The following is a 22436-nucleotide window of genomic DNA, read 5'->3' on the forward strand; positions in this document are numbered from 1 at the left end:
AAGGTTGGGCTTCATGCTCATAGCATGGAGCCTGCTCGGGATTTCTCTCTCTCCCCCTCTCTCTGCCACTCCCCCATTCGTGCGCGTGCTCGCTCTCTCTCTCTCTCTCTCTCTCTCTCTCAAAAATAAATAAAAAATAAACTTAAAAAGTAGAAGTATTAAGTTTTTGTTTTTCAAATCATTGTTGTTAACATATTAATAGTTTATTTAATTGTTAATTTTTATCTCTCCAATTGCTAATAAGAATGATACATTTTTGGGGTGCCTGGGTGGCTCAGTTGGTTAAGCACCTGACTCTTGATCTCAGGGTCAGGAGTTCAGGCCTTGTGTTGGGGTCCACACTGGGCATGGGGCCTACTTTAAAAATAAATAAATAAATAAATAACATTTTCCATATAATTGATCGATTGATTTTTCTGTTTTGAATTGTCTATTTGTATTTTTGCCTGGTTTTCTTTTTGGGTATTTATAGCTTTCTTATCAGTTCTGCAAGTCCCTTGCAATATTAAATGTACAGAAAAATTGAAAGAGTGGTGTAGTGGACACTTACATTCTCTTAAGCAAGACTTATTAGTTGCTGGTATTTTGATGTGTATATGTACATCGAAATGGGCTCTTTGGTGAGCCATTGGAAAGTTAGTTGCATGACACTATTGAATTCTTCGGTATATGTATATGCTTTCAATTTAGTGATCTGTTAACCTTTTATCTTTCACGTATTTGTTGTAAATATTTTTTTGACCGCTTGCTTCTGGCTCTTTGTTCATGTTTCTTAGATGGTGACATGCCATGCCGTGCCAATATCCTGATAACGGAGTTGTTTGATACGGAACTGATTGGAGAGGGAGCGCTGCCTTCCTATGAACATGCACACAGGCATCTCGTGCAGGTAGGGAATCAAGGACCTCACTCGCACATATTGCTGTGATCTCAGCCAGCTCACACAGGTCTCATTGATACAATGTGCTCTGCACAGCCTGAGCCCTCAGTACTTCTCTGTACACCTTAGGGTGCCCTTCATTCCTGCAAGACTCTGGTTCTTCTCAGTTAGGACTTCTGGATCTCTTATCAGGTCTTCGTAGGCTAGAGTCAAAAGGCAAGAAACTGTGTTTCACTTCAATTCAATTCAGCAAACATTCTTTGAATGTCACCTGTGTATAAGGTGTTCTAGCATCCAGGGAGAAATATCAGACATCCTTCTTGTTTCTAAGATCCACCGTCAGTGACAGTAAAGACTGGATGGGCCAAATGGAGAGGCAGACAGAAGCACCACTAACATTTGTTTTAGGACTGGATGGGGTCTGGGATCAGGAGATGAGGTCATGTGTAGAGATGGTGGAATTTGGAAAGGAACTGAGAAGAGAGAGAGGTATCCCAGGTAGAGGACCTATTTGGTAGGTCAGTGAGAACACCACACTGAGTGGGCTTGTGAGCTAATGGTGGAGAGTGGGGGAGAGGGTGGAAGGCCTTGAATGCGAAACCATTCCAGGTAGAAGATTTTGGGTAGTGATAATCGTTGACAGTTTTGGGGGAAGGGAGAAGCGTGTTGAAAGTTATCTCAGGGATGTTGGTCTTTTTTTTATGGACATAAGCTTCCCCAGAGGCAAAAGCCAGGTGGGGAGGTATGAGTGTCTGCTTCTTTTGCTGCCACCTGTCCTGTGAGAACCATCCAGGTGAGCCTGCAACTGTCCCAGTCTGGGGCCCTCTTTGGGGATTCTTGGTGTTCGCACAATGAAGAATGTGGCTCCTTCCAGGGCAATTGGGGCCATAGTCCACCTTACTCACAGGTCAGCATGTGATGGTGATTGTTCCACAGATCCCTACGCTGTGTGAGATGTCTCATTGTCTCCAAAATGTGAAATCTTTTTCTAGTAATGTTAGTAGTAATTATTGCTGTTTCTTCACATTAAAACCATCAGCTAAAGCAAAACAAAACAAAACAAAAACTATCAACTAGATGAATCCGTGAAACAGAGAATGAGGATGTTAGAATTATGTTAGTGTTGCCCAATTGGTCTTTTCTCTAATTCATTTAATAATTATGACTTGTGCAGGCAGCCATCTGCAGTTTCCTTTCTCAGCTGACCTGTGCAGCTAGGTGTCCATTGTCTGGGGGTATTTTTTTTTTTTAATGTTTGTTTATTTTTAATGTTTATTTTGAGAGAGAGTGAGCAAGTAGGGGGAGGGACAGAGAGAGAGGAGAGAAAGAATCCCAAACAGGCTCCATGCTATCAGCACAGAGCCCGATGTGTGGCTCGATCCCGCAAACTGAGATCATGACCTGAGCCGAAACCAAGAATCAGATGCTTAACTGACTGAGCCACCCGGGTGCCCCTCCACTGTCTGTTCTAATCGCTGTCCCCATCTGTCCACCTTGTTTCTGAGCTTGAAAGAGTTATGGCTTTACACAAAGGCTTCCATTGCCCTGTCCCTCTTCCTGCCTTGTTGAGGGTCATGGAACTAGGATGCTGGCATGTCTGACAGTCCATCTGGTGTCCATGTGGTGATGAATGACCCAGTGATTAATCTGAGAAGGTAAATTTATCAAGTGCCTTCATTTTTCTGGGCTCCTTTTTTGAGTACCAGGAATATGAAGGTGCACTCCCAGACAGGCAGGTAGGTGAGCAGGTTATCCCAGTACAGTTAGAGTTATGCTCAGATGGTCAGTGGGGTGAGATCCTGTCCGCTCTGGTAGGGTATGATGGGGAGCATGAAGGGAGATAAAGCTTGAGCTGAGTCTGTCTTCAAGAGTCATCAAGTATTGGCCTGGCAGACGAGGGTATTCTCAGTAGAAGAGGTCAGCATGCACAAAGATGTGAAGAAGAGCTGGTACAGGGCGAGTTGTTGGCATTATGGGTAGTGTGGGAGGCAGGGCTACATTCAGATGGGCCCCTGTGCTCCAGAAGGCAGTGTGGTACCACAGGAGGGGATTGACATTGGATTCATGCAGGCAGGCATTTGGAGAGCAGTTGAGGTATAAGATCAGAGGTAGGAAGACTGATTGGAAGGTGGTTGGGGTCATCCAGGCCCTGAGGCTGAGACGGGCCTCAGCTGAGACCAGGGAAATGGGCCTGGAGAGGTAGACTTGGGGAGGAGGAAGGTGGTCAAGGACTTGGTAATTACTTAGATGTGGAGACATTGAGGATGATGCCAGGGTTTGGGGCTAGGTGATTAGATTGGATGTTGGTGTTCCCTACTGAATGGGAGGAGGACCAGACCTGGGAAGGAGGGGGAGAGGTGAAGGTGATTTGTTTGGTTTAGACAGAGTTTGAGCTATCTGAGGGTCAGCCAAATGGAGTGGACCAGAAGGCTTTTGGACACGTGGTATTTGGTAAACGAAATACCAAATTTCCCTGGCTGAGCTCCCTCAGGGGAGAGTATGTGGAGGGAGAGAAAGGTGGGCCCAGACCAGGTCTGGAGTTCTCTCTGAAGGATGAACAGGGGAAGTTCAGCCTTCTGAAGGAGACAGAGGGGGAGAACAGTACTTCTCATCAGGGGTCATGCTTGGAGACATTTTCATTGTTACAACTGAGATGGGGATGCTATTGGCATCCTTGTGGATAGAGGCCAAGGTGTTGATAAACATGGTATGATGCACAAAACAGCCCCATACCAAAGGATCATCTGGCCCAAGAGGTCACTAGTACTAAGGTAGAGAAACCCTATGCCTGTCATTTCCCTCCAGTAGTAGCTGTGTCTTCCTCATGGCTGGGCCCCTGGTGCCTGGTGCGTAGAGGCTGTCAGGTGAAAGAATGGGGTAGGAGGGAAACTGGATGAGGTGTTTCAGCCAAAACCAAACAAGGGGAGCAATTGGCAGTGCCCAGTGAGGCCAGGAGATTAGGTCATCTGAGGGTGGACACTTGTCCATTGGGCTGTGCAATAAGGTTCTGGCGTCTGGGTGAGAGCTGTACCTAAGAGAAACTCTGAGCCCAGTGCCAGAATTACTGCTTCGCAGGAAGTCTTGGACTTTTTCTTCAAAATTGATGTGGGAGTTAGTCAGCATGATAACAATTAAGGGTTATTTTTGAAGTATTTAAAAGTGTCATGTAGCCAGGAATTTATCTGACATAAATCATTTTAGATATAGCATGTATTCTTTTTGAAATGTGGTTCCTTTTTTCTCCTTTCCCAAGGACATTAGGCCAAAAACAGTTCACTGTTCTGATAGTGGTAAGGCGTTAGATGCTGCTCAACTGACCTGATATTAAGGAACAAACCCTCTCCCTTTCCCTCTCCCCCTCCCCCCTCCCTCCCTCTCTCCCTCTCTCCCTCTCTCCCTCTCTCCCTCTCTCCCTCTCCCCCCCCCCCCCCACTCCCCACTCCCCACTCCTTCTCTCCTCTTCTCTCTTTTTTTTTCTTGAGAGAGACAGAGAGTGCAGGCAGGGGAGAGGGGCGCGCTCGGGGGAGAGGCAGAGAGAGAGAGTGGGAGAGAGAATCCTAGGCAGGCTCCATGCTCAGTGTGGAGCCCCACACAGGGCTCAATTCCAAGATCCTGCGATTATGACCTGAGCTGAAATCAAGAGTCTAATGCTCAACTGACTGAGCATGAGCCACTTAGGCATGCCTGGAACAAACCTCTTTTGATCCATGAGGATTACTGTGGATTTATTTTCTGATAATATACTGGTTTGTTTTTTCTTCTTTTGTTTTTTTAACAAACTTAGGAAAACTGTGAGGCAGTGCCTCACAGAGCAACTGTCTATGCTCAGCTGGTGGAGTCCAGGAGGATGTGGTCGTGGAATAAGCTCTTTCCTATCCCTGTGCATACCAGCTGTGGAGAGCAGGTCATCGTCCCCCCCTTGGAACTGGAGAGGTGCCCTGGTGCACCCTCTGTCTATGACATTCAGTTGAACCAAGTGTCATCCGCTGACTTCACTGTCCTCAGTGATGTGCTGCCTATGTTCAGGTACCACGAAACCACCCCAGCTGACGGCGCTTTAAGATATTTGGTGGAATTGGGGTCTTTAGAAGTTCTTCATGAGTGAGAAGGAAACCTAGCTGAGGTCACCTGCTTCTGAAGGCAGGAGTCCATTGCAGACAAGTCCCATTGCTAGTGATGTCACCATAAAAGCTTAAAAATAGAGTGTGTGGGCTTAAAATATGCTTAAGTTCTTGCATATTCTTCCACAGTGTGGACTTCAGCAAGCAAGTCAGTAGCTCAGCAGCCTGCCACAGCCGGCAGTTCGAACCTGTGGCATCTGGTCGAGCTCAGGTGGTTCTCTCTTGGTGGGACATTGAAATGGACCCTGAGGGGAAGATTAAGTGCAGCATGGCCCCCTTCTGGGCACACTCAGACCCAGAGGAGCTACAGGTAAGAGATAATACCTGAGCACATTTTCATGTAAATCAGGAAACTTACCCACTTCTGGTTGTGGGAAAGTAACGTGTTGAACCTTAGATTCACAAGAATTTAGAGACCAGAGGGGCTATGTCAGAATCAATGTCAGAGAAGAGTTAAACAAACAAACAAAAATCCCCAAAAGGCAAGGCTACCTATCATAATAAGATATAAAATAGATCTCTCAGCCGAATTCAGGCAGCAGCCACAGAGGGGGCCTTGGGGAAACTTTGATGTGCTGGCTCTCCCAAGTCCTAGCACAGCTACTCTCAGAGCCCACACCCCTTGCCCTCGAGTAATCCCAGGGAGTCTCACATCAAGTTGGAATGGAGGACTACAGTCTGTCTGCAGACTTATTTTCTGCGTGGCCTCAAAATCTAGCTTTTCTAAAAAAAAAACGGGTACCTTTTCTAGCTCAATTGAAAGTGGGTGAGGACGTGAACTACAGAAAAGGAAATGCAGAGTACTGTTTAACATGTGAAAAGCTGTTCACCCTCACTCATAAGAGCAATGCACACGTAAACTGCAGTGAGACATGATTTTCCACCTGTTAGTGATGAAGTTCAGGAAATTTGGTAATGCACTGTCGGGAGAGCTGTGGGGACAACCGGCCAGTGAGCATCAGAGCTTCCATGGAGCACAAGGAGGCCTAATCTGTCATCAGAGGAAGGATGCCACTTCCAGACATTTAGGTTCTGGACAGATTGGTGTCTGTGTATAATGACGTGTGCTGGGATACTCACTGCAGCCCTGATGTAATAGAAAAGACTGGAACAACCTAGAAGCCACCAGTAGGGGACTGCATCCTTACTGATGCTAAGAGAGGCAGCTCTCTTATCACTGATGGAGAATAATCTCTAGGATGATCATTAAGTGAAACAAAAATAGAGGTGCTGAACAGTGTGTGCTATGCCAACGTGGTATCAATAAAAATAAGATGTATGTGTTTATGAGTGTATATGTGTGGTGGGTGTATATAAGAATATATTTGGAAGAATCTACATAAATTGGTAAAAATGGTTGCTTCTGGGAAGGGGGCTAGATGTTAGGGGTGAAAAGCAAACTTACTTTTTACTCCATGACCTTTTTATATCTTTTGAATTTTCTCTCAAGTGCACGTGTTGTCCACCCCTTATATGCACACCTAAAGAGAAAAAAAGTGGGAAAGGTGCCTGTTCAGGGCCAAGGAATCAAGCCTTCCTTTTCCGCCTGGGAGGCCCTGGGGCACCATCCTCTCTCTGTGTTTTTTTGTCCTGTTAACCATTTGCTGGGCACTGGGTTTATCTTGATTGCTCATCTGCTAGTTCTAGTGTGACTTCTAAGGATGACCTTAGCCGCTCCCCTGCTCTCTGAGTTACTGCTTAGGCCAAAGGGTCATGACTGCTACAGGATTGCACTTGGTCCCCTTCCCCCTCCCGGGCCTTTGAGGTCCCTCTTCTCCTTTCTGCCCTCCACTTGTCTGGCATTGGGCGTGTGTGACTCCAAAGAGTGTGTATGAACTTCCTCGGCATATCCTGGTCCTCTGCAGGCTCAGGGTGTATTTGGGGGTGGGAGGAGGGCGTGGGTCAGAATTCTCCTACAGAATTGAGGTTGACGTTGGGCTGTTTTCTTTCCCTTTCGGAGTGTGAGGATACAAATTAGCATAAGAATGTGAAATGCTAATGATTTCATTTGCATATCTTCAAAGTGCTACTATGTATATTTTCTCCTTGAATTCCCATGGAAGACTTGCTGCGTAACCACATACTGCCCAAACTGAGACTGAGACCCAACCCAGTGAGTGATTGGAGCAGGGCCTTCTATCTAGGCGGCAGTAGTGGATGCTTGTCCCCAGGTCTCCTGACATTGTGTCCTTCCTTTACCAGTGTTTTGTACAGTTTGTGCCCTTTGTTTCCCAGTGGTGGCCTGTGGACTGTTAGAAATGTGAAGAGCTGCTTGCTAATGGATTTCTCTCTTGACTTCACTAAACTGCTCTTGGTTTGAAATATATTCAGTTTGTCTCACCTTGGTCAGTGGGTTCTGTCAGCAGACCTTTAGCTTAAGAACCTGGGAGGCTGGCGTGTTGAGAAGGACTTGAGGATGATCAGGGAGCATTATGGGAGCCCGGGAGGGGTTGGGGACGGCTTCTTTTGTCTTTGTGTCAATTTGCATAGTAAGGAATGAACTACAGGTTTTGGAGAATCTGTTTTTCCTCCTTGTGTTTCCTTATTCTACAGTGTGTCTAGTTACATTGTCATTTTCTAGCTTTTATGTTCAAATAGACATCTTAGATACCTGGGGCTGTCATTCACCTACGTTTTAGTTAGATCCAAATCTGGGTAGGGCGGAATGCTTCCTGAGAAGTAAGGCTGGTGTCAGCCTCATTTGCGTCTGCGCCCAGCAGTGATGGAGTCTCCCAGGGCCAAGTTTTTCTTAGTTCCTGGTGATGACAGAGAATGAGTACACACGCTTGTGTCATCAGAATTGAGCCAGGCATCCACTTTTTAGGACAGTTCTTTCTTTTTAAAAAAGAATCTTAAAGGTTAAGAGAGTAATAAACCTTGTGTAAAACAAAAATGAATCCAAAGTCACTCAGGGTCCTGTCACTGCTAAGAACTCCCTTCCTTTGATCTCTTTCCATATGCACAGATTTTGTCAGTGCTGACTTCTGGTTTCATGCTGCACTAGTCATGATAGTTACCATTGTCAGTGTCTGTGAATATTCTGAATAAGATTTTGTAGACCCATTTCTGAGCTGCTGGACATTTGGTCCAGTTTTTGCTAGTATAAATCTGTAATATGGGTGTTCCTGAGAATATAGCTTTTTTTCCTTTTTTGTTTGCATTTTCTTAGCATAGAATCCTGTATGTGGGGTTTGTAGTGTCAAAAAGGATCAACACAGCGTATTAAGTTGACTCCGGATCATTGTATACCATGTTTCACAATTTAGAGTATTCAGGTCTTTAAAAAATATTTAATTCAAAAGAATAGACAGAACAAAACCTTTCTGTACTATTTCCCCAACTTTTTATTTTGAAAAATTCTAAATCCATAGAATAAATGAAAATAAACATTGAGATGCCCTTTACTTAAATGTAACAGTTATTTGCATTTGCCATGTTTGCTTTCTCTCCCCCTTCCCTCTCTGTCTTCCTTTGTGTGTGTGCACACACGTGAGGTGGAGGCATGCACATGTGCACACACATACACACACATGACAGGGAGGCTGGAGTCACCTCTCCTAAACCCTTCTGGAAGACTGCTTCCCTGGGCGGTATACTTGAAGCCAGCAAGCCTTCAGGACATGAACCTCTCTGACTTGAGAATCTTCTTATTTATCTCTGTGGCAAGAGTAGTCATCTGTAGTCCACAGCATGGTCTCCCTGCAAGCTGATTTTTGGCTTAGATTTTGGCTCCTGGATTAGAGACGTTGCTCTTTTTGCAACTTGGGGACAGCTGATATCTCTGTTCCCTGTTTCAGTGGCGGGACCACTGGATGCAGTGTGTGTACTTCCTGCCACAAGAAGAGCCTGTTGTCCAAGGCTCAAGCATCTCCCTGGTAGCGCACCATGATGACTATTGTGTATGGTACAGCCTCCAGAGGACCAGGTATGCCCCAAGTCTTGTGGTGGGGGGAAGCACTGGGCCTGTGATACTGTGTACTTAACGTAAGTTCGCCTTATAAACAGTGTAGTGGCACAAGTGGGCATGCTTGTGTCTGAACAGAATAAAACAAGAGCAAGAGTTTGTAAGTAGATGTGTTAGTGCCCATTGGCATGTTCTTAGAAGAGACTGCCCTGGTTGCAGGGCCCCTGTTTGGGGGAGACATGAATGAGAAGTCTCGGATTGGGGGACCCTCCAACCTCTAATGCCTACTTGAAAGCCAGTTCCTGGACTCATGCCTTCTAGAGGATGTGGGTGTGCCCACCATGGCTTGTTTCAGTTTTAGTGGGGCAGATCCCTGTGCCCATCTCTGTGCCATGCCTTCATGCTTGCTGGTGTCTAGCAGGTTATGCTCATCATGTGTGTCTATTTCCTGGCCTAGCCCTGAAAAGGACAGGAGAGTCTATCCAGCACGCCCCGTGTGTGACTGCCAAGCTCACCTGCTCTGGAACCGGCCTCGGTTTGGAGAGATCAATGATCAGGACAGAACTGATCAATACATCCAGGCTCTGCGGACAGTAAGTGTCCAGCCCTTTGGGTGGTTATAGTCAAGAAGGAGTTTGTAGCATGGGCCTCAGGTCATTGCTTGCTTATAATTTGCAGGTTTTGATTTCTGTACTACCTGGCTTTTGGGTGGGCACTCAGATAGTAGCCAGGAAGCATGTTACTAGACTTTGTGAGGGCTTGTTCTCTGCTGTCCTGTGAGAACCTCTGCCTGGGAGCCTTACCTCAGCCGCTGCCATTTTCCCTCTAGACACTTTGCCTTTGTGGTCACTAGTAGTTCCTATGGATAATCCCAGTGGATTCAGCCACCCCATTCTTCCTTTCATCTGCTGCATTGTTTCTAAAATTTTCTAAAATATGAGTCTGATTATGTAACTCTCCTGCCTGAAACCTTTGCTCCCTGCTGCGTGTAGCAGGAGTCTCTCAGCTCAGGACTATACAAAGGGTTTAGAGAAGTGTCTTTTGGACCTCTTGGAGTTGTATGCAGAAATATGTGTGCACATATGTACATGCATGCATTTTGGCACGAGGGAAGATCCCAGCCATCTAAAGTTTCTCTCAAAGGGATCTATGACCTATAAAGTAATCCCTGCCTTTGGCAAGTCACTCAAAAGCCCAAGCTGTCTGTTCTGTGACCAGAGAGGGAAGAGGCTTATGGTAAACTGAGAGATGGCCTCTAGCAAGTGGGGCAGGTCTTCAGGTGGGCCTTGTAGGACAGCTTGGGGATAGTCTTTCCTGACAGGTCTGGGTAGGGAGAGGTGGGTGAGGTGGTTGCATTGGAGGGTGGGGGCTGCTTACTGCCTACAAGGCAAGCACAAGTCTGGGGCTACAAGAAGATCTAGCTGGGTGTTGAGGGGTAGATTCAATGATCACAGAGTGAGTTAATGGGGCTAGGAGAAAGGAAGTGTTTCTGTCAGTTTTCCAACAAGAATTTCTTGATCTGCTATAAGAAAAAGTATTGAGGTGGTTATTTTCCTGCAGGTACTGAAGCCAGACAGTGTCTGCCTATGCGTCAGTGACGGCAGTCTGCTCTCCTTGTTGGCCCATCACCTTGGGGCAGAGCAGGTACCAGACCGCTTTCTGCCAGCTTCCTGAGGGCAGCTCTTGAGTTTGAATATTACATGGTCTGGGTACACAGTTCTGTGACTAAAGGCCTTTGCAAGTGCAGCTGCCATGCATATGGGGGCTTTGGGGTTTATTGCCTCCGTGTGCAGGCAGGAGTCAGGCTGTAGCTATTCCCATATAGCTGCAGCTCCAGTGTCTGAGTGCACCTTGCTAGCATCAGTGCAGAAAGTAGGTGCTGTCTCAGTGGGTAGTGAGCACAGGTAGACTTGGTTAGGTGGTACATTCCGCCTTGGAATTATCTTGTTGGGTTTTAACCTTTTTTTTTTTTTTTTTAATTTTTTTAAACTTTTATTTAGAGGGAAAGAGAGAGAAGAGGAGGGGCAGAGAGCAGGGCGGCGGGTCGGGGGACAGAGGATCCAAAGTGGGCTGTGCGCTGAACAGCAGAGAGCCTACCACAAAATCGTGATCTGAGCCGAAGTTGGACACTCAACCAGCTGAGCCACCTAGGTGCCCCAGTTTTAATCTTTAATTTCTTCTTTTTTAATGTTACTTTGAGAGAGAGAGAGAACAAGAACGAGTGGGGGAAGGGCAGAGAGAGGGGGAGACAGAGAATCTCTAGCAGACTCCATGCTCAGCTCAGACCCCCGATGCAGGGCTCCAACTCACAACCATGAAATCATGACCTGGGCCGAAATCAGGAGTCAGATGCTTAACCAGCTGAGCCGCCCAGACGCCCGTTAATTTAATTTCTTTGTCAAATGAATCTCTAATAGCATCGTATTCTTTTTAGGTGTTTACAGTAGAGAGCTCAGCAGCTTCTTATAGACTGATGAAAAAAGTAAGTGACTGTTGTTACTAAACTATCGGTTGGGGAGGCAGGTCAGGGGCCTGCCTTGCTGAGTCTGGGATTGATTGCTCTGATGCTGTCTCGGCAGTAAGGGAGCTGGTGAGAGTTCCCACCTTGAGAGCCGGTGTAGAAGTCTTCTGGGGCTGTCGCTGAATAGCAGCAAACATTTAGACTCTATTTTTTATGGCTTTTCTCCTCGCTTCACATAAAACTAAAAAAGCTACAATCTTTGCAGTGATATAACTGAATTTATGATTTGTTTTTGGGACCTAGTGCCCAGGGAGTCAACACTCACAAGCTGACCTGACTGATTGGTTCCATGATGGTATTTCTTCCCTTGGCCATCGATTGGTTTTGATTTCCTTTCTGAAGGAAACTACCAGAACTACAAGCCTATTGCTAAGTCCTGCTGATACGTCTGTAAGAGAAATTTCTTTTGCTGTTACAACATTTTGCTTGGTGCACAGGATGCCCCTGGAGGAGAGGATTTTCACAAAGCAGATAAAAGTGGTGCTTAGAACAATTTGGCCAGAAAACTGCAAGCATACAAAACAACTTTGAGGTGTTTTTTCTGGACAAAAACAATACTTTCATTTTTTTTCCTCATAAGATTTTCAAGGCTAATCACTTGGAAGATAAAATTAATATAATAGAGAAACGGCCTGAATTGTTAACATCTGCAGACTTGGAGGGTAAAAAGGTGAGTGGCAGGGGCTCTGCATTTGCATGGACAGCACAGCACCGAGATGGCCTGCGTCCCCCTTCTCTTCTCAGGCCATGCAGTGGGTCCCATACCTAACTCAGCCCCTGTGGGAATGTGGTGAGGCATTGCATAGATGTCTGGTCTGCAAATACATGAGCTACTCTGAACTCTGACCGATCTCTGCTCCTTCCGAGTGAGGACAGAATGGTTCTGTTAGGATGAATAGCCGCCTGTTGTGGCCTCTCTGCCTTATCCCTTTACAGTGCTCCAGCTCCCGTTCACTCCTGTTATTTTGGTTCACTTTTCACCGTTCTGCTTACTTCCTGCCACCTCGGCAGTTGATCTTCTGTCCCCTACGGTTGGTCTTGTCACACAACCCACCCATCACCCGTTGCCTCTAAAACTACTCCCACCCCTTAGTAACCTGAGATGTAAACACAGTCTTCTGCTGCCTTTCCTCTCACTGGCCCCCTGGGCCCTCATGACTCAGGGGCCTCTCCCTTCTCAACACATTTCTTTTTAGGGCCTTAAGAGACTGCTTTTTCCAGGTTTTTCTCTTATTTTTCTAGCTGCTCTTCCTGAGCTTTTCATGGGTTTCTCTTCCTTCACTTGATCCTTCCATAGCAGTCTTTGATGGTTTCTCCATGTCTGTTCTCTCCTCTCCCTCTGTGTCTCCTCTCTCTCTAAGTGATCATGTCCTTTCCCATAAGGGAATCTTTGGCCTCCAAAGCTGGGTCTGCAAATCTCTCATGTCCAAGTGCCCACTGGATGCTTTCCTTGCATATCCTGCAGGCCCTTCAAGCTGGAATCCATCACCTTTCTTCACCAGCTTTTTAACAGCTTTACTGAGATGTAATTGACATACCATAAAATTAACCCATTTCAAGTGTACAGTGATTTTTTAATAAATTTTTAGAGATGTACAACTATCACACATTCTAGTTTTAGAGCGTTTCCATCACCCAGCCCGTAGCCCCAGGCAAGCACTGATCTGGTTTCTTTGTATCCATTTGTCTTTTTGGGGCATTTCATATAAATGGAGTAGAATGATACATGGTTTTTAGTGTTGGGCTTCTTTCACTAGTCACACCTTTCAGGTTCATCCGTGTTGTAGAATGTGCCAGTATTTTATTCCGTTTTAATCCTGAATAATATGCCATGTCACATTTTGTTTATCCGTTTACCTGTTGGTGGATATTTGGATTGTTTCTTCTCCTTCTCTCTTCTCTCTTCTCCTTCTCTCTTCTCCTTCTCTCTTCTCTTTCTCTCTTTTCTTTCTCTCTTCTTCTCTCTTCTCTCTTCTCTCTCTTCTCCTTCTCTCTTCTCTTTCTCTCTTCTCTCTCTCTCTTCTCTCTTCTTCTCTTCTCTTCTTCTTTTAATGTTTGTTTATTTTTCAGAGAAAGAGAGTGAGCAGGGGAGGGGCAGAGAGAGGGAGACAGAGGATCCAAAGCAGGCTCTGCCCTGACAGCACAGAGCTCCATGTAGAGCTCAGACTCACAAACCACAAAATCAGGACCTAAGCTGAATTTGGACGCTTAACCATTTTTGGCTGTTAGAATAATACTGCTGTGAGCGTTGATATATGTCTTTGTGAAGATATGTGTTTTCAGTTCCCTCAAATGCTTAGGCTTAGAATTGCTGGGTTGTGTAGTATTTTTGTTTAACTTTTTAAGGTACTTCTAAACTGTCCAGAGAAGCCATACCATTTCACATCCCCATTACACACGAAGGTTCCAATTTCTCTGTATCTTTACCAACACTTGGTATTGTCTTTTTTATTACAGTCTTTTTCACGGGTGTGAGTTTTAATTTGTATTTGCCTAGTAACCACTGGTGTTGAATATGTTTCCTGTGCCCATTAGTTGCTCCATGTCTAGCTAGCTGAAATCACTCTTCAGGTCTTTTGCCCGTTTCTCCCTATGCCTTTTCTTTTAAGAAGAGTTTTTTTGAGATCGAATTCACATACCATACAGTTCACCCACTTAAAGTGTGAAATTCCATGATTTAGTATATTCATACAGTTGTACAATCATCATGAGTCAATTTTTAGAACATTTTTATCACCTAAAATGAAACCCATGCCCATTAGAAGTCACTTCCCATTTGCCCCCTGCCCTCCCAGCCTCTAGGGAACCACCAGTCTACTTTTTGTCTACGAATTTGCCAATTCTGGACATTTCATGTAAGTGGAATCATGGGATATGTGTGGTCTGTTTGAGACTGGCTTCTTTCAAGGTTCATCCATGTAGCATAAATCAGTACTACATTTCTTTTCACTGCTAAATAACATCCCATTTCATGGATAGGCCACATTTTGTTTATCTGTTCATTAGTTGCTGGACACTTGAGTTGTTTCTGTTTTTTGGTTGCTATAAATGATGCTGCCATGAACACTCAGTACAAGTTGCACTTTTTTTTCTCATAGATGAGGATTAAAAACTTACTCTAGTTCTGGGGAGCCCGGGTGACTGAGTTGGTCAGCGTCTGACTTCAGCTCAGGTTACGATCTTACAGTTTGTGAGTTCGAGCCCCACATCGGGCTCTGTGCTGATAACTAGGAGCCTGGAACCTGCTTTGGATTCTCTGTCTCCTTCCATCTCTGCCCCTCCCCAGCTCACTCTCTGTCTCTCAAAAAGAAATAAATGTTAAAAAGAAAGTTACTCCACTTCTATAAGCCACTGATAATGGTGCGCTGGCTAGACTCTAGGTGACTAGTGTGGTGAATAGAAGGGGTGAGAGCAGGCATTCTTGCCTTGTTCTGTTGTTGCAGGGCAGGGAATACTCAGGACCAGCCCTTTTCTGTCTTTGGTGTTTCCATCTGCGTCTTTGTTACCTCAGCCAGACACCTAGATGTCATCTCAGATCGGCCCCTCCCTTGAGGTCCTTCTGCTTGGGCCCAGCCCTGGGTGCCCTGTGTCCTCCACATCTGTTGTGTCTCCCAGTCCTTCCTTCTGTACACTCCCTGCTCCTTTCCTGGACCACTGCAGTACTCACCCAAGTCCCTGTGGGTGGTCTCTCCATATGTTTCATGGTCGTCGGAGGGCTCTTTCTAAAACACGTTCCTTCTCATTTTGAACCCCCAATTAAAGCTTTTAGAGATCCCCTCTTACCATCAGGAAGGAGTCCAGCCTCCTTGACCTTTCATAAGCTGCCTTTGGGCAACCTAACTCCTTTCCACCTCTCTGGCCTCACCCTTTACCATCCTACCCTGCATACTCATGTAAAAAGCTCTTGATGGGCCTTGCTCTCACACCCATGCTTTTTCCCCTGCATACCTCTGCTAGAATCCCCAGTCCTTTGCTTTTCCTATTCATACATTTGTTCATTTGTTCAGCAAATATTTACTAACCATCTGCTCTGAGCCAGGCACTTTGCAAAGTGCTGGGGATACTGTGCTGCCAATGTCCCCACTTCTGTGGTGCTCAGAACCTTCTGAGGAAGACTGCTAGAGGAGCACTGATAACAGTTTGTTATGATAAGCTTTGAATGGGAATCTACCCACAGGATGCCATTCAGGAAGATGTTATCTACACTGGCCCTTCCCATGAAGGGCCCGACCCTGGGGTCCCTCCACATGTCCCTTCCTCACTTCTGTCAAACCACACTGTACAAGGATAACCCCAGCCCTGTCTGTTCCCTCTTCTACTCTGCACTCCTGAGGACAGGGCTCATGTCTGCTCATCTTTGTGTCTTCAGGCAGGTGCAGACCTGGCATGCTTGTTGGTTGAGGGAATGGATGCCCTTTTATTTCCATGTTTCCCATGAACCTTGTGACCTGTCCTTCACCCTTTAGCAAAATCGTTCTGACATCTTGGCCCCCCTTCTTGCTCTGATTGCCAGATCTCTCTCCTCCTGGGTGAACCATTCTTCACTACCAGCCTGCTGCCTTGGCACAACCTGTACTTCTGGTATGTGCGGACTGCCGTGGACCAGCATCTGGGGCCTGGTGCTGTGGTGATGCCCCAGACTGCCTCGCTGCACGCTGTGGTTGTGGAGTTCAGGGTAGGCCCCTCAGAAGTTGTTGCAGAAAGGGCAGGGGCTGGGGGTCCTTATTTTCTTGCAGAGACCTTGGGTGCAGATAGAGCATTGTGAGTCTTAATGATATGGGCCTCTGCTTTTCTGTATCAGCACACTGCAGGGTTGAATGGAAGAGACTTGCCTTTGTACAAATGTGGTAATTTGGCATGTGAAATGGAAATGGCTGTGTGTTGTCATTTTACAATTATCCCTTATCAGAATAATTAAAAAAAAACATAAATGAAGAGTTTCAGAAGACATGCTGTGCAGCTCACTCTGTTCTTATTAAAAGTTGACGCTCCAGTTGTTAAAAGCATTTTGAGATGGAAAGTCAGCTTCTTTATGTAACAAAAAATTGAAAAGCTTCATTTTAATTTCCTCATCAAAGCAGAACCAGTCACAAAGTCATTTTGGGAAAGACGTTTCTTCTTAAAAGGATTTTGAAATACTTTCAACCTGAGAAGTAGAGTGAACCTCATTTGATATTTCTTTGATAAGAACGGCTTCACCCATTGGTAGCTTAGTGGCTCCATCACTGATTTTCTGGGCATTTCTTCTGTGTTGTCTGTTTACCTGGCGAGATTTCCACAGGAGTTCTGGCTTTCATGGCCCAGGAAGGAATGTGGGAATGATGCTCATTCCCAGACATATATCCAGGAAACGGGACACAAAATTGGCTAGCCTGAGTGCACTTCTGGTCCCTTCTCTCCCAATGTCCTCACATCCTGTTTATAGGCACAGAGCCTCAGGAACTGGTTTACAGATTTCTTCCCAAAGAAACCCCATCCCAGTGGCTCTGTTTGATTGTCCCCTGTAGGAGAGGACTTGATCATGTGACACTTTGCAGATTTCAGTGACCTTCCCAGATCCTTGGTATCTCTGAGGCCTTTCAATCATAGGGTCTCTTCCAAGTGTGTGGGAATAGCAAGGGGTGCCTTTTTGGGGCTGTCCCCTTCCCCCCAACCTGACCTCACTGACTCTTCTCGCTCTTGTCACCATGCTTTCATGTCTCTGGGTGGGTGTGGATGTCTGTGTGCTGTCCTACCGAACCTGTGACATCCATCCCCAACTGGGTGTCGACAAGGGCTCTGCCTTCCTCACAGGACCTGTGGCGGATCCGGAGTCCCTGTGGTGACTGCGAAGGCTTTGACGTACACATCATGGATGACATGATTAAGGTAGGTGGGGCACAGTTCCTGCCTGTAGTGTCCCACCCACCTACTCCGTGTGCACAGTTTCCTACCCCTCCCACTTGGCTTTCCTTTACCCAGTCCAGGTGAACCTATTGATCCTGAGTCTGGCCCCATATGTTACCCCATTCATCACCCCTGCCACTTGGTCTGTGCCCTGCGCCCTCTCACTCCTTGGCTTTATACATTCTTCTTTCTACCAACTCCTGTGTGACCTTCAGGTAGCTGCTCAGAGATCACGTGTGGGTCAGCTTTCCTGCCCAACCCCATTCTCAGCCAGACCCTGGTGTGTCCAGGCACTGTGATTCCTTGTCTCCCTCTAGACTGGGAGCCTCATGTAGGAGTGATCTGGCAGCTGTAGTGCTCAGTAATGGTCACTGAATGGGCAAGTGTCCAAGTGCCAGATGTTTTTACCAGTGTTGACGTTTGGTCCTCAGAGTAGCTCATGAGACAGGCAGCGTCATCCCATTTTAAAAAGGGAAAAAATGAGGCTCAGGTGAAGTAACTCTCTGAGAAGACACTTGTGCGTGGCAGCTGAGAGTAGAGAAGGCAGCTGGTTTGATCCCGGTGTGTGTGGTCTTTCTGTGAGGACCCACTGAGGCATCTGACTGTGGCAGTTACCCTGAGGGACCTGGGCCAAGGAGGTAAAGGACCACTGGTATAGACCTTGGAGACTGGACAAGAGCCCCTTATCTCCTAGGCCACTGGCTCTGGTTCTGTCTCTGTCTCTGCCCACTGCCACCTCCCCTTCCCTTCTCAGCGTGCCCTGGACTTCAGGGAGAGCAAGGAGGCCGAACCCCACCCGCTGTGGGAGTACCCATGCCGCTGTCTGTCTGAGCCCCAGCAGATCCTGACCTTTGATTTTCGGCAGCCAGTACCCCCACACCTGATCCATGCTGAGGGCTCCATTGAGCTGAGGAGGTAAGAACAGGTTCCAGGGTGCAGTAAGCTGGGGAAGGGAGTGGTAGGGCCTGCTTTCTGTCTAGTTACTGCCTGGGTGACTAAGCACTTACTTTGGCCATTTTCATGTGGGTGGCTGTGGCCTCCTTTTTTGGGCCTTGCCCTTCCTGGTCCAAAGTGGCCCTGAGTGTATAGTGGGTCCCCACAGCCTCTGGGTGTGTACAGGTGGGGAGGGAGAGCCAGAGTGGGCTTTGCACATCCCCCCACACCTGCAGCTTCCTTTGAGCTAAGTGTCATGATGGATCACAGCTATAGAGAAAAGTGATTTTTTGTTGCTATGGTTACCCAGTGGGCCATTTTCCTGAACCCTGCTGGGAATTAAAGCAGGTTAGGAATTGGTAAGGGCTACTCATCGTGAGGCACAGTTGGGCCATCCTGCTCCACCTCCCTTCCCAGGGAGGAGCTGCTGCTTCCCTGAGGAAAAACCCCTGTCCCATGGTTCCTCTAAGTGCTTGGCCAGGTTGCAGGGAGCAGGTGGGGCTCTGGGTTGTGGTTCTTGCTCAGCATTTTACCAAGCAGCCTTTAGTCAGGTGGAATGTTAGCAGCCTCCTGATTGGGGAGGAAAGAAAGATCAGAGGTTTCTGGAAAGCGGTGAGGAACTGTGGCTGTGCCTGCCCATCTCTTGTGTGGCTGTTTGTCTTTGACCCAACATCCCCACCCCCAGGCCTGGGAGGAGCCATGGGGCCGTCCTGTGGATGGAATACCACCTCACGCCGGACAACACTATCAACACTGGCCTCCTGAAGTCTGCAGAGGACAAGGTAGTGCTGTGCACGTGAGTCCCAGAACAGGCCCACCCTGTGAGCTGGTTGGTTACAAGTTAGCCCGATTGTAACTCTTCAGTGGCCCCAGGTCACCTGGTTCTGACCAGCTTCTCACTGCGAGTTGCCTGGCCTGGAGACTGGCCAGGAGGGGGCTTGGGTGCTAGTAGCCCTCACTATCTTCTCGCTGCTTCTACAGGGGGACTGTTGCTGGAACCCCCACTGCAAGCAGGCAGTGTACTTCTTCACCATGGCGGACCCCAGAGCGCCGCTGGGCGGCCCTCAGACTGTCAGTTACACTGTGGATTTCCACCCCCACACTGGAGACATCACCATGGATTTCTCACTCTCAGACACCCTGGACGATGGGCAGTGACCCTCACCTGTTGAGAAATAAAGTGGCCTGAGGGCTCTGGGCTCTGACTGGCGTGGCTTTCTAGGAGGGAAGGTGAAGGCACTTCTCTTTTCAGGGCCCATCTTGGCCTCCGGGCTCAAAGCCCTCTTCCCTTTTTGTGTTTTTGCTCTGCCAGTTCCTTATTTTGGGTGTGATGGGCGGCATAAACTGCTGACTGAATTTGGAGCCGAGGAGGGGCCAGGGAGCCCCCCTGCCATGGTTCTAAAATGCTCAGAAAGCTCTAGTGTGGCGTTTCCCTCTACTGTCCTGGGAGCTGGCTGGGCCAGGCAAGTTATGTGCTGCTCTCAGCTGTGCAGTGCTGCGGTGGGTGTGCTGCCCCTCTGTGAGCCACTGGCCTGTGGGGAACCTTGGGGTCCCTCCTGCCTGATTCCAGCTAGAAGGGGCTTCTGGGGTGGAGATGCTGACTTGGGGCTCAGTCATGGGCCTGAAAGACCCTGACAGGGCCGTCCTTTTCATCTCTTGGGTAATGTTACCAAGGCACATCCATAAACATCTGCCATTGGTGTTGCAGCATCAGCAGGTACCCAAGACTGACACCTGGTTTCAGGCTACTGTTCAGAGGACAGGGAAGAGGCTGTCTCATAGCAGTTCCTGAGATGCAGACCAGGAAACCAGCCATCAGGAGGGGGAATCAGGAGGTAAACCTTTTCCTGTGTGCCCCCATTCCATCTTGGAAGTCTGGGGCAGGTGGGTGCCGTGCAGCCACCCCACCCTAGCCTGGGCCTTGCTTTGCTAGGGAAGGCTGTAGAATCCTGAGGAGGCCCCAGCCGTGCTTCTCCCTACGTTCAAGGTGTCCTTCACTGTTTACTCCCACTTCCAGAGGGAACAGGGAGACAGTAGGAACCCAGGTGGCCCAGTTTTCTGGCAGTTCAGGGCAGACTTGGCCTATTCCCATCCTGTTGGGGAGGAGGCAGGAAAGGTGGGCCCCCTCCCACAGCCTGGCCCCAGCTTGTTGCTCAAATAAGAGAATACCAGCCTTGAGCCTCACAGTTTTATTTTATCCTTGTTATCCATCTTTCTGTTCAGCACCAGTAAAGGGGAAAAACACCTCTCTTTTCAAAATATTTTATCAGGTGTAAAGATTGTTTTTCTTCTAGGGAAGAATCGTCTGGATATATATTTGATAATAATTTTACCAAAACCTTAGGTGTGCTTACCATATAAAACCCCTAATGTCCCATGAGGATACAATACAGAAAAAAATACAGAAATTAAAAAATTTTGTTTTTTTTTAAAACAGTATTTCTAAATCTCAGCAAGTTAATACAGTAGTTAAAAAGCATCAAGGTTAATATTCATACTTAAAACTCAAGGTGGTTTGGACAAATGGAAATGACTGTTTCCTTCTAAAGCTGACCCCTGCCTCCTGGCTTCTCTGGAGGAGGCTGGGCCTGGAGTGGGCATGGGGGCCTCAGTTGGGGATTTGAGTGACCCCTGTGTCCACCCCTCCTAGGCCTAGATGCCACAGAATCTGAGATTCTGGTAGTGTTTTGTTTTTTAAAAATCAAAATGGAAAAGTCTGGCTTGTGCATGGCCCTAGGAGTCCACAGCCTTGATGAAACATGTGGTTGGGCAGTGGCGTCCTCGATGCTGAAGCTGCGCCAGAGGGAAGTGCAAGGGGAGCTGGGACACAGGCTGGTCCGGCTCCAGATACTAGGGCCAGGCTGGGCAGAGGTGACCTTGTTAGGACAGGAAGTGACCGAGGCACAGGGAGGTGTGACTTGCCTAAGGCCGCCCTGTGAGTAGGGAGAGAAGCATGTACCCCTGTGCTGTGGCTCCCGTAGAGCTGCCCTGGGAGGGAGGTGACTCCTCGGAGGGATGCAGGCTGGGCCCGGAGTTTCTCTGCTTCAGGAACCCTGGCCTCTGTCCCTGCTGCTCTCCTGGACACACATCCAACTCGAAGCCTGGGGCCTTTGCTCAGTCCCAGCCATCCAGGCGTTGAGTGTGTTTAGTTGGGCCCCACCTGTGTGAGCAGAGATTCCTGGCTGCTCCTGGGAGTGGGGGCCCCATTTGGCTTAGCCAAGGCCCTGAAGGCCAGGCCCTTAGGCACAGCAGAGAGCCCAGGTGGGGTTGTGCCTTCAGTGGTGACCAGCCCCTCCTGGCTCTGGACTCAGGGTGGGGCTGGGGGCTTGGTCAGTGAATGCTCCTGGCAACAAAGCCGGCAGCCCACTGCCCCAAACAAACCAGTGCCTCCGTGTGTATGGTTCTCAAGCGTGTCCTCCCCCAGCACAGGGCCTGCCCCTGACTGGCTGCTTGGCCCCATCTTGGTCCCTCTTGCAGCTCAACTGGGTGACAAGGCACTGCATCAGCGTGCCAGCACCAGGAGGAGGCTTCTGGCAGAAAGATCCTGGTGCATTCCCCAGCCTTGATAGGCAGAGCTGGCTCTGAGCCAGGTGGGCACAAGGTCAGGGCACTTCAAGGAGGGGAGATCAGTGGGGGGTTGTCAAGAACAGTCTGAGTTGGAGGGTCCTTGCATGGGAAAACAGACACAACCCTCCCTCGTGTGACTGGGGAGTATCTCCGGGCATGTTTAAAAAGTCAGGTAGGCAGAGGCAGAGCTGCCGTGGAGTGGGGAGCTGTGGACTTCACCTGCAGGCTTTGCCATGCCCTGCCCAGGTCACACGGTGGCAGAGTGGGTGTCTACTGGCCTGGATGCCAACCAGTACCACTCCATGCCCCAGGCAAGCGGTGGCCCCTGGCCTTCACCCCCAGCCTACACACTGGTAATGGTGAGGGGACATGCCGTTCTGCACCTTGGCTTCCTGTCCCTTCATCCAGGGCCCTGGGTCACTTTTTGAGGATGGGGCTGGGAGGACAGAGCTGCAGCCCCACCCAGAGGCAGGCAGACAGTTCCTGAGCTCAGCCAGGGAAAGATTGGTTCCAAAGCAGAGAGGTGTCCAGAAGGGAAATGGGATCAGGCAGAAAGAAGGGCATGTGTTGGTTTTGACAGAAGAGAAGCTATAAATCTATCGTTTGGAAAACCTGAAGCTCCCT

At 48.0% G+C, this 22436-nt stretch overlaps 1 protein-coding gene across 14 annotated transcripts in view; it reads left to right on the forward strand.

The window, feature by feature from the left end:
• PRMT7 (protein arginine methyltransferase 7) overlaps positions 1–19450 on the forward strand; it is a 46290-nt gene extending 26840 nt beyond the window's left edge. For 6 of the 14 annotated variants that reach the window (XM_042970569.1, XM_042970570.1, XM_015541129.2 and 3 more), the window contains 14 exons: positions 777–889; positions 4665–4906; positions 5131–5311; positions 8799–8926; positions 9363–9498; positions 10466–10549; positions 11340–11387; positions 11670–11816; positions 12007–12096; positions 15940–16101; positions 17220–17294; positions 18067–18227; positions 18931–19030; positions 19227–19450. In XM_042970569.1, coding sequence (XP_042826503.1) covers positions 777–889; positions 4665–4906; positions 5131–5311; positions 8799–8926; positions 9363–9498; positions 10466–10549; positions 11340–11387; positions 11670–11816; positions 12007–12096; positions 15940–16101; positions 17220–17294; positions 18067–18227; positions 18931–19030; positions 19227–19403 — 1844 coding nt within the window. In that variant the 3' untranslated portion in view covers positions 19404–19450. The remainder of the gene's footprint in view (positions 1–776; positions 890–4664; positions 4907–5130; positions 5312–8798; positions 8927–9362; positions 9499–10465; positions 10550–11339; positions 11388–11669; positions 11817–12006; positions 12097–15939; positions 16102–17219; positions 17295–18066; positions 18228–18930; positions 19031–19226) is intronic. The other 8 variants (XM_007090342.3, XM_007090345.3, XM_015541130.2 and 5 more) reach the window with 7 other exon arrangements.
• Positions 19451–22436: the final 2986 nt, after the last annotated feature.

This window comes from Panthera tigris, chromosome E2, assembly GCF_018350195.1.
Source record: "Panthera tigris isolate Pti1 chromosome E2, P.tigris_Pti1_mat1.1, whole genome shotgun sequence".
NCBI classification, from domain to species: Eukaryota; Metazoa; Chordata; class Mammalia; order Carnivora; family Felidae; genus Panthera; species Panthera tigris.